Genomic DNA, 12,040 nt, shown 5'->3' with positions numbered 1-12,040 from the left:
GTTGGCATTACTGCAGACAGTGTGTCCAGTTGTATGTGTTGGTATTACTGCAGACAGTGTGTCCAGTTGTGTGTGTTGGTATTACTGCAGACAGTGTGTCCGGTTGTATGTGTTGGTATTACTGCAGACAGTGTGTCCAGTTGTGTGTGTGTTGGTATTACTGCAGACAGTGTGTCCAGTTGTATGTGTTGGCATTACTGCAGACAGTGTGTCCAGTTGTATGTGTTGGTATTACTGCAGACAGTGTGTCCAGTTGTGTGTGTTGGTATTACTGCAGAAAGTGTGTACGGTTGTATGTGTTGGTATTACTGCAGAGAGTGTGTCCAGTTGTGTGTGTTGGTATTACTGCAGACAGTGTGTCCGGTTGTGTGTGTTGACATTACTGCAGAGAGTGTGTCCGGTTGTATGTGTTGGTATTACTGCAGAGAGTGTGTCCGGTTGTGTGTGTTGGTATTACTGCAGACAGTGTGTCCGGTTGTGTGTGTTGACATTACTGCAGACAGTGTGTCCGGTTGTATGTGTTGGTATTACTGCAGACAGTGTGTCCAGTTGTATGTGTTGGTATTACTGCAGAGAGTGTGTCCAGTTGTGTGTGTTGGTATTACTGCAGACAGTGTGTCCGGTTGTGTGTGTTGACATTACTGCAGACAGTGTGTCCAGTTGTGTGTGTTGGTATTACTGCAGTGTGTCCGGTTGTGTGTGTTGGTATTACTGCAGTGTGTCCGGTTGTATGTGTTGGTATTACTGCAGTGTGTCCGGTTGTGTGTGTTGGTATTACTGCAGTGTGTCCGGTTGTATGTGTTGGTATTACTGCAGAGAGTGTGTCCAGTTGTGTGTGTTGGTATTACTGCAGAAAGTGTGTCCGGTTGTGTGTGTTGGTATTACTGCAGACAGTGTGTCCAGTTGTATGTGTTGGTATTACTGCAGAGAGTGTGTCCAGTTGTGTGTGTTGGTATTACTGCAGAAAGTGTGTCCAGTTGTGTGTGTTGGTATTACTGCAGAAAGTGTGTCCAGTTGTGTGTGTTGGTATTACTGCAGAGAGTGTGTCCAGTTGTCTGTGTTGGTATTACTGCAGACAGTGTGTCCAGTTGTCTGTGTTGGTATTACTGCAGAAAGTGTGTCCAGTTGTATGTGTTGGTATTACTGCAGAGAGTGTGTCCAGTTGTGTGTGTTGGTATTACTGCAGAAAGTGTGTCCAGTTGTGTGTGTTGGTATTACTGCAGACAGTGTGTCCGGTTGTGTGTGTTGGTATTACTGCAGACAGTGTGTCCAGTTGTATGTGTTGGTATTACTGCAGAGAGTGTGTCCAGTTCTGTGTGTTGGTATTACTGCAGAAAGTGTGTCCAGTTGTATGTGTTGGTATTACTGCAGACAGTGTGTCCGGTTGTGTGTGTTGGTATTACTGCAGACAGTGTGTCCGGTTGTATGTGTTGGTATTACTGCAGACAGTGTGTCCAGTTGTATGTGTTGGTATTACTGCAGAGAGTGTGTCCAGTTGTGTGTGTTGGTATTACTGCAGACAGTGTGTCCAGTTGTATGTGTTGGTATTACTGCAGAGAGTGTGTCCAGTTGTGTGTGTTGGTATTACTGCAGACAGTGTGTCCAGTTGTATGTGTTGGTATTACTGCAGACAGTGTGTCCGGTTGTATGTGTTGGTATTACTGCAGACAGTGTGTCCAGTTGTATGTGTTGGTATTACTGCAGACAGTGTGTCCAGTTGTATGTGTTGGTATTACTGCAGAGAGTGTGTCCAGTTGTGTGTGTTGGTATTACTGCAGACAGTGTGTCCAGTTGTATGTGTTGGTATTACTGCAGACAGTGTGTCCGGTTGTATGTGTTGGTATTACTGCAGACAGTGTGTCCAGTTGTATGTGTTGGTATTACTGCAGAGAGTGTGTCCAGTTGTGTGTGTTGGTATTACTGCAGACAGTGTGTCCAGTTGTATGTGTTGGTATTACTGCAGACAGTGTGTCCGGTTGTATGTGTTGGTATTACTGCAGACAGTGTGTCCAGTTGTATGTGTTGGTATTACTGCAGACAGTGTGTCCAGTTGTATGTGTTGGTATTACTGCAGAGAGTGTGTCCAGTTGTGTGTGTTGGTATTACTGCAGACAGTGTGTCCAGTTGTATGTGTTGGTATTACTGCAGACAGTGTGTCCGGTTGTATGTGTTGGTATTACTGCAGACAGTGTGTCCAGTTGTATGTGTTGGTATTACTGCAGAGAGTGTGTCCAGTTGTGTGTGTTGGTATTACTGCAGAGAGTGTGTCCAGTTGTGTGTGTTGGTATTACTGCAGACAGTGTGTCCGGTTGTATGTGTTGGTATTACTGCAGAGAGTGTGTCCGGTTGTCTGTGTTGGTATTACTGCAGACAGTGTGTCCGGTTGTATGTGTTGGTATTACTGCAGACAGTGTGTCCAGTGGTGTGTGTTGGTATTACTGCAGAGAGTGTGTCCGGTTGTCTGTGTTGGTATTACTGCAGACAGTGTGTCCGGTTGTATGTGTTGGTATTACTGCAGACAGTGTGTCCAGTTGTCTGTGTTGGTATTACTGCAGACAGTGTGTCCGGTTGTATGTGTTGGTATTACTGCAGTGTGTCCGGTTGTATGTGTTGGTATTACTGCAGACAGTGTGTCCAGTTGTGTGTGTTGGTATTACTGCAGAGAGTGTGTCCGGTTGTCTGTGTTGGTATTACTGCAGACAGTGTGTCCGGTTGTATGTGTTGGTATTACTGCAGACAGTGTGTCCAGTGGTGAGTGTTGGTATTACTGCAGAGAGTGTGTCCGGTTGTCTGTGTTGGTATTACTGCAGACAGTGTGTCCGGTTGTATGTGTTGGTATTACTGCAGACAGTGTGTCCAGTTGTATGTGTTGGTATTACTGCAGACAGTGTGTCCAGTTGTATGTGTTGGTATTACTGCAGACAGTGTGTCCGGTTGTATGTGTTGGTATTACTGCAGACAGTGTGTCCAGTTGTATGTGTTGGTATTACTGCAGACAGTGTGTCCAGTTGTATGTGTTGGTATTACTGCAGAGAGTGTGTCCAGTTGTGTGTGTTGGTATTACTGCAGACAGTGTGTCCAGTTGTATGTGTTGGTATTACTGCAGACAGTGTGTCCGGTTGTATGTGTTGGTATTACTGCAGACAGTGTGTCCAGTTGTATGTGTTGGTATTACTGCAGAGAGTGTGTCCAGTTGTGTGTGTTGGTATTACTGCAGAGAGTGTGTCCAGTTGTGTGTGTTGGTATTACTGCAGACAGTGTGTCCGGTTGTATGTGTTGGTATTACTGCAGAGAGTGTGTCCGGTTGTCTGTGTTGGTATTACTGCAGACAGTGTGTCCGGTTGTATGTGTTGGTATTACTGCAGACAGTGTGTCCAGTGGTGTGTGTTGGTATTACTGCAGAGAGTGTGTCCGGTTGTCTGTGTTGGTATTACTGCAGACAGTGTGTCCGGTTGTATGTGTTGGTATTACTGCAGACAGTGTGTCCAGTTGTCTGTGTTGGTATTACTGCAGACAGTGTGTCCGGTTGTATGTGTTGGTATTACTGCAGTGTGTCCGGTTGTATGTGTTGGTATTACTGCAGACAGTGTGTCCAGTTGTGTGTGTTGGTATTACTGCAGAGAGTGTGTCCGGTTGTCTGTGTTGGTATTACTGCAGACAGTGTGTCCGGTTGTATGTGTTGGTATTACTGCAGACAGTGTGTCCAGTGGTGTGTGTTGGTATTACTGCAGAGAGTGTGTCCGGTTGTCTGTGTTGGTATTACTGCAGACAGTGTGTCCGGTTGTATGTGTTGGTATTACTGCAGACAGTGTGTCCAGTTGTCTGTGTTGGTATTACTGCAGACAGTGTGTCCGGTTGTATGTGTTGGTATTACTGCAGACAGTGTGTCCAGTTGTGTGTGTTGGTATTACTGCAGTGTGTCCAGTTGTATGTGTTGGTATTACTGCAGACAGTGTGTCCAGTTGTGTGTGTTGGTATTACTGCAGACAGTGTGTCCAGTTGTGTGTGTTGGTATTACTGAAGACAGTGTGTCCGGTTGTATGTGTTGGTATTACTGCAGTGTGTCCGGTTGTATGTGTTGGTATTACTGCAGACAGTGTGTCCGGTTGTATGTGTTGGTATTACTGCAGACAGTGTGTCCGGTTGTATGTGTTGGTATTACTGCAGACAGTGTGTCCGGTTGTGTGTGTTGGTATTACTGCAGTGTGTCCGGTTGTGTGTGTTGGTATTACTGCAGTGTGTCCGGTTGTATGTGTTGGTATTACTGCAGTGTGTCCGGTTGTGTGTGTTGGTATTACTGCAGTGTGTCCGGTTGTATGTGTTGGTATTACTGCAGAGAGTGTGTCCAGTTGTGTGTGTTGGTATTACTGCAGAAAGTGTGTCCGGTTGTGTGTGTTGGTATTACTGCAGACAGTGTGTCCAGTTGTATGTGTTGGTATTACTGCAGAGAGTGTGTCCAGTTGTGTGTGTTGGTATTACTGCAGAAAGTGTGTCCAGTTGTGTGTGTTGGTATTACTGCAGAAAGTGTGTCCAGTTGTGTGTGTTGGTATTACTGCAGAGAGTGTGTCCAGTTGTCTGTGTTGGTATTACTGCAGACAGTGTGTCCAGTTGTCTGTGTTGGTATTACTGCAGAAAGTGTGTCCAGTTGTATGTGTTGGTATTACTGCAGAGAGTGTGTCCAGTTGTGTGTGTTGGTATTACTGCAGAAAGTGTGTCCAGTTGTGTGTGTTGGTATTACTGCAGACAGTGTGTCCGGTTGTGTGTGTTGGTATTACTGCAGACAGTGTGTCCAGTTGTATGTGTTGGTATTACTGCAGAGAGTGTGTCCAGTTCTGTGTGTTGGTATTACTGCAGAAAGTGTGTCCAGTTGTATGTGTTGGTATTACTGCAGACAGTGTGTCCGGTTGTGTGTGTTGGTATTACTGCAGACAGTGTGTCCGGTTGTATGTGTTGGTATTACTGCAGACAGTGTGTCCAGTTGTATGTGTTGGTATTACTGCAGAGAGTGTGTCCAGTTGTGTGTGTTGGTATTACTGCAGACAGTGTGTCCAGTTGTATGTGTTGGTATTACTGCAGAGAGTGTGTCCAGTTGTGTGTGTTGGTATTACTGCAGACAGTGTGTCCAGTTGTATGTGTTGGTATTACTGCAGACAGTGTGTCCGGTTGTATGTGTTGGTATTACTGCAGACAGTGTGTCCAGTTGTATGTGTTGGTATTACTGCAGACAGTGTGTCCAGTTGTATGTGTTGGTATTACTGCAGAGAGTGTGTCCAGTTGTGTGTGTTGGTATTACTGCAGACAGTGTGTCCAGTTGTATGTGTTGGTATTACTGCAGACAGTGTGTCCGGTTGTATGTGTTGGTATTACTGCAGACAGTGTGTCCAGTTGTATGTGTTGGTATTACTGCAGAGAGTGTGTCCAGTTGTGTGTGTTGGTATTACTGCAGACAGTGTGTCCAGTTGTATGTGTTGGTATTACTGCAGACAGTGTGTCCGGTTGTATGTGTTGGTATTACTGCAGACAGTGTGTCCAGTTGTATGTGTTGGTATTACTGCAGACAGTGTGTCCAGTTGTATGTGTTGGTATTACTGCAGAGAGTGTGTCCAGTTGTGTGTGTTGGTATTACTGCAGACAGTGTGTCCAGTTGTATGTGTTGGTATTACTGCAGACAGTGTGTCCGGTTGTATGTGTTGGTATTACTGCAGACAGTGTGTCCAGTTGTATGTGTTGGTATTACTGCAGAGAGTGTGTCCAGTTGTGTGTGTTGGTATTACTGCAGAGAGTGTGTCCAGTTGTGTGTGTTGGTATTACTGCAGACAGTGTGTCCGGTTGTATGTGTTGGTATTACTGCAGAGAGTGTGTCCGGTTGTCTGTGTTGGTATTACTGCAGACAGTGTGTCCGGTTGTATGTGTTGGTATTACTGCAGACAGTGTGTCCAGTGGTGTGTGTTGGTATTACTGCAGAGAGTGTGTCCGGTTGTCTGTGTTGGTATTACTGCAGACAGTGTGTCCGGTTGTATGTGTTGGTATTACTGCAGACAGTGTGTCCAGTTGTCTGTGTTGGTATTACTGCAGACAGTGTGTCCGGTTGTATGTGTTGGTATTACTGCAGTGTGTCCGGTTGTATGTGTTGGTATTACTGCAGACAGTGTGTCCAGTTGTGTGTGTTGGTATTACTGCAGAGAGTGTGTCCGGTTGTCTGTGTTGGTATTACTGCAGACAGTGTGTCCGGTTGTATGTGTTGGTATTACTGCAGACAGTGTGTCCAGTGGTGTGTGTTGGTATTACTGCAGAGAGTGTGTCCGGTTGTCTGTGTTGGTATTACTGCAGACAGTGTGTCCGGTTGTATGTGTTGGTATTACTGCAGACAGTGTGTCCAGTTGTCTGTGTTGGTATTACTGCAGACAGTGTGTCCGGTTGTATGTGTTGGTATTACTGCAGACAGTGTGTCCAGTTGTGTGTGTTGGTATTACTGCAGTGTGTCCAGTTGTATGTGTTGGTATTACTGCAGACAGTGTGTCCAGTTGTGTGTGTTGGTATTACTGCAGACAGTGTGTCCAGTTGTGTGTGTTGGTATTACTGAAGACAGTGTGTCCGGTTGTATGTGTTGGTATTACTGCAGTGTGTCCGGTTGTATGTGTTGGTATTACTGCAGACAGTGTGTCCAGTTGTATGTGTTGGTATTACTGCAGAGAGTGTGTCCAGTTGTGTGTGTTGGTATTACTGCAGACAGTGTGTCCAGTTGTATGTGTTGGTATTACTGCAGACAGTGTGTCCGGTTGTATGTGTTGGTATTACTGCAGACAGTGTGTCCAGTTGTATGTGTTGGTATTACTGCAGACAGTGTGTCCAGTTGTATGTGTTGGTATTACTGCAGAGAGTGTGTCCAGTTGTGTGTGTTGGTATTACTGCAGACAGTGTGTCCAGTTGTATGTGTTGGTATTACTGCAGACAGTGTGTCCGGTTGTATGTGTTGGTATTACTGCAGACAGTGTGTCCAGTTGTATGTGTTGGTATTACTGCAGAGAGTGTGTCCAGTTGTGTGTGTTGGTATTACTGCAGACAGTGTGTCCAGTTGTATGTGTTGGTATTACTGCAGACAGTGTGTCCGGTTGTATGTGTTGGTATTACTGCAGACAGTGTGTCCAGTTGTATGTGTTGGTATTACTGCAGACAGTGTGTCCAGTTGTATGTGTTGGTATTACTGCAGAGAGTGTGTCCAGTTGTGTGTGTTGGTATTACTGCAGACAGTGTGTCCAGTTGTATGTGTTGGTATTACTGCAGACAGTGTGTCCGGTTGTATGTGTTGGTATTACTGCAGACAGTGTGTCCAGTTGTATGTGTTGGTATTACTGCAGAGAGTGTGTCCAGTTGTGTGTGTTGGTATTACTGCAGAGAGTGTGTCCAGTTGTGTGTGTTGGTATTACTGCAGACAGTGTGTCCGGTTGTATGTGTTGGTATTACTGCAGAGAGTGTGTCCGGTTGTCTGTGTTGGTATTACTGCAGACAGTGTGTCCGGTTGTATGTGTTGGTATTACTGCAGACAGTGTGTCCAGTGGTGTGTGTTGGTATTACTGCAGAGAGTGTGTCCGGTTGTCTGTGTTGGTATTACTGCAGACAGTGTGTCCGGTTGTATGTGTTGGTATTACTGCAGACAGTGTGTCCAGTTGTCTGTGTTGGTATTACTGCAGACAGTGTGTCCGGTTGTATGTGTTGGTATTACTGCAGTGTGTCCGGTTGTATGTGTTGGTATTACTGCAGACAGTGTGTCCAGTTGTGTGTGTTGGTATTACTGCAGAGAGTGTGTCCGGTTGTCTGTGTTGGTATTACTGCAGACAGTGTGTCCGGTTGTATGTGTTGGTATTACTGCAGACAGTGTGTCCAGTGGTGTGTGTTGGTATTACTGCAGAGAGTGTGTCCGGTTGTCTGTGTTGGTATTACTGCAGACAGTGTGTCCGGTTGTATGTGTTGGTATTACTGCAGACAGTGTGTCCAGTTGTCTGTGTTGGTATTACTGCAGACAGTGTGTCCGGTTGTATGTGTTGGTATTACTGCAGACAGTGTGTCCAGTTGTGTGTGTTGGTATTACTGCAGTGTGTCCAGTTGTATGTGTTGGTATTACTGCAGACAGTGTGTCCAGTTGTGTGTGTTGGTATTACTGCAGACAGTGTGTCCAGTTGTGTGTGTTGGTATTACTGAAGACAGTGTGTCCGGTTGTATGTGTTGGTATTACTGCAGTGTGTCCGGTTGTATGTGTTGGTATTACTGCAGACAGTGTGTCCGGTTGTATGTGTTGGTATTACTGCAGACAGTGTGTCCGGTTGTATGTGTTGGTATTACTGCAGACAGTGTGTCCGGTTGTGTGTGTTGGTATTACTGCAGTGTGTCCGGTTGTGTGTGTTGGTATTACTGCAGTGTGTCCGGTTGTATGTGTTGGTATTACTGCAGAGAGTGTGTCCAGTTGTGTGTGTTGGTATTACTGCAGACAGTGTGTCCGGTTGTGTGTGTTGGTATTACTGCAGACAGTGTGTCCAGTTGTGTGTGTTGGTATTACTGCAGACAGTGTGTCCGGTTGTATGTGTTGGTATTACTGCAGTGTGTCCGGTTCTGTGTGTTGGTATTACTGCAGTGTGTCCGGTTGTGTGTGTTGGTATTACTGCAGACAGTGTGTCCATTTGTGTGTGTTGGTATTACTGCAGACAGTGTGTCCGGTTGTATGTGTTGGTATTAATACAGTGTGTCCGGTTGTATGTGTTGGTATTACTGCAGTGTGTCCGGTTACTGCAGAGAGTGTGTCCGGTTGTATGTGTTGGTATTACTGCAGAGAGTGTGTCCGGTTGTATGTGTTGGTATTACTGCAGAGAGTGTGTCCGGTTGTGTGTGTTGGTATTACTGCAGTGTGTCCGGTTGTATGTGTTGGTATTACTGCAGACAGTGTGTCCAGTTGTATGTGTTGGTATTACTGCAGACAGTGTGTCCAGTTGTGTGTGTTGGTATTACTGCAGAGAGTGTGTCCGGTTGTATGTGTTGGTATTACTGCAGAGAGTGTTTTCAGTTGTGTGTGTTGGTATTACTGCAGAGAGTGTGTCCAGTTGTGTGTGTTGGTATTACTGCAGACAGTGTGTCCAGTTGTATGTGTTGGTATTACTGCAGACAGTGTGTCCGGTTGTATGTGTTGGTATTACTGCAGAGAGTGTGTCCGGTTGTATGTGTTGGTATTACTGCAGAGAGTGTGTCCGGTTGTATGTGTTGGTATTACTGCAGAGAGTGTGTCCGGTTGTATGTGTTGGTATTACTGCAGACAGTGTGTCCAGTTGTATGTGTTGGTATTACTGCAGACAGTGTGTCCAGTTGTGTGTGTTGGTATTACTGCAGAGAGTGTGTCCGGTTGTATGTGTTGGTATTACTGCAGAGAGTGTGTCCGGTTGTATGTGTTGGTATTACTGCAGAGAGTGTCTCCTGTTGTATGTGTTGGTATTACTGCAGAGAGTGTGTCCGGTTGTATGTGTTGGTATTACTGCAGAGAGTGTTTTCAGTTGTGCGTGTTGGTATTACTGCAGTGTGTCCGGTTGTATGTGTTGGTATTACTGCAGAGAGTGTTTTCAGTTGTGTGTGTTGGTATTACTGCAGACAGTGTGTCCGGTTGTATGTGTTGGTATTACTGCAGAGAGTGTGTCCAGTTGTGTGTGTTGTTATTAGTGCAGACAGTGTGTCCAGTTGTGTGTGTTGGTATTACTGCAGAGAGTGTGTCCAGTTGTGTGTGTTGGTATTACTGCAGAGAGTGTGTCCAGTTGTGTGTGTTGGTATTACCTGCGACCTGCTTGCTCTTGAGGGAGGCCTCTGAGGCCAGGGCGTAAGACATGGTGATGATCCTCTCCTGTTTCAGTAGGGCTGAGTCCAGACCCACCACCTCTGGCTGGTCCACCGCCACAGAGGGCCCCGCCAGGATCTGAACACTAATCACACGGACACACACACACCATTACACAATGGATTGAATGGCCTGTCAAACTGATCTTCCATATTGGCCCGGTGAGTAGTGGTGGTGCTGTAATATACCTGGACTTGGCCAGAATGTTCTTGATGCGCTCCATGTTGCGATGGCGAGCCTCCACCTCCTGAGGGCTGAGAGGTTCCTCAGGCTCTGTGTCTATGTAGCGCTCAGGGATTAACACCTTCTGAGGTTTGGCCAGCTACACACAGAGAAAAACACACAGTAGAGGTTTCCTACTAACAGCTATTCAACTCTAGTACCATTACTGTAGGGATTAGGAAATATAACCATTGAAGCTGAAAACAAGTCTATTCAATTGTTTAAACAACATTGTGAAAGTACTAAGTCCTTAATGAAATGTTAAAGTGACCAGCTCTGACTTGGTGAGGTTTGATGGTGGAGGTGGTGAGGGTCAGGTTGTACCTCTCGGCTGAGGTCCAGGTCATAGTCCAGCGTCTCCAGATCCACCTCCTGGGTAAGTGTGGATGTGGCTGTAGAGCGGAGGGTCAGCCACTCATCTGACTGGGACCGAGGTCTATCACTGTGCTCTGCTGGACACTCCTCACCCTGGACCACACCCCGCGCCTCCTCCCCCTGCACAGCCCGCTCCAGCAACTGCAGGTCAAACTCCTGCTCTCGCCTCCACTGGAGGAGGAGGGGTAGACAGACATGACAGTTACACACAAACACTACTGCTTCACAGACACAACAGCTACACACCAACACAACCATATTGCTGCTTCACAGACACAACAGTTACACACCAACGCAACCATATTGCTGCTTCACAGACACAACAGTTATACACCAACACAACCATACTGCTGCTTCACAGACACAACAGTTATACACCAACACAACCATACTGCTGCTTCACAGACACAACAGTTATACACCAACGCAACCATATTGCTGCTTCACAGACACAACAGTTATACACCAACACAACCATACTGCTGCTTCACAGACAACAGTTATACACCAACACAACCATACTGCTGCTTCACAGACACAACAGTTATACACCAACACAACCATACTGCTGCTTCACAGACACAACAGTTATACACCAACACAACCATACTGCTGCTTCACAGACACAACAGTTATACACCAACACAACCATACTGCTGCTTCACAGACACAACAGTTATACACCAACACAACCATACTGCTGCTTCACAGACACAACAGTTATACACCAACGCAACCATATTGCTGCTTCACAGACACAACAGTTACACACCGAAACAACCATACTGCTGCTTCAGACACAACAGTTACACACCGGAACAACCATACTACTGCTTCAGACACAACAGTTACACACCCAAACAACCATACTACTGCTTCAGACACAACAGTTACACACCGAAACAACCATACTGCTGCTTCAAACACAACAGTTACACATCAATACAACCATACTGCTGCTTCAGACACAACAGTTACACACCGAAACAACCATACTACTGCTTCAGACACAACAGTTACACACCGAAACAACCATACTACTGCTTCAGACACAACAGTTACACACCGAAACAACCATACTACTGCTTCAGACACAACAGTTACACACCGAAACAACCATACTGCTGCTTCAGACACAACAGTTACACACCGAAACAACCATACTACTGCTTCAGACACAACAGTTACACACCGAAACAACCATACTACTGCTTCAGACACAACAGTTACAAACCGAAACAACCATACTGCTGCTTCAGACACAACAGTTACACACCGAAACAACTATACTACTGCTTCAGACACAACAGTTACACACAAACACTACTGCTTCACAAACACAACAGTTACACACCAACACAACTATACTTCTGCATCCCAGACAACAGTTACACACCAACACAACCATACTGCTGCTTCACAGACACAACCGTTATACACCAACACAACTATACTGCGGCTTCACAGACACAACAGTGATACACCAAAACAACCACATTATTAGTCCCCTTTCCAACTGTTGACTCAGGATTTGTTGCTACAATTTCATGGCAACATCCAGTGTGAGACTCT

The 12,040-nt window shown here is 45.8% G+C and overlaps 1 protein-coding gene across 13 annotated transcripts in view; it reads right to left on the bottom strand.

Annotated features, from left to right (window-relative positions):
* The window catches only part of LOC118382066 (pleckstrin homology domain-containing family A member 7-like), a 163,476-nt gene that overhangs the window by 9,735 nt on the left and 141,701 nt on the right, over positions 1-12,040 (bottom strand). For all 13 annotated transcript variants that reach the window (XM_052483545.1, XM_052483547.1, XM_052483551.1 and 10 more), the window contains 3 exons: positions 10,418-10,639; positions 10,060-10,193; positions 9,811-9,956 (listed from right to left, as the gene is read on the bottom strand). In XM_052483545.1, coding sequence (XP_052339505.1) covers positions 9,811-9,956; positions 10,060-10,193; positions 10,418-10,639 — 502 coding nt within the window. The remainder of the gene's footprint in view (positions 1-9,810; positions 9,957-10,059; positions 10,194-10,417; positions 10,640-12,040) is intronic.

The sequence above is a fragment of the Oncorhynchus keta genome, chromosome 2 (genome assembly GCF_023373465.1).
Source record: "Oncorhynchus keta strain PuntledgeMale-10-30-2019 chromosome 2, Oket_V2, whole genome shotgun sequence".
Classification (NCBI taxonomy): domain Eukaryota; kingdom Metazoa; phylum Chordata; class Actinopteri; order Salmoniformes; family Salmonidae; genus Oncorhynchus; species Oncorhynchus keta.
Note: the sequence above shows the minus strand (reverse complement) of the source record. Positions and strands in the feature narration are given on the sequence as shown.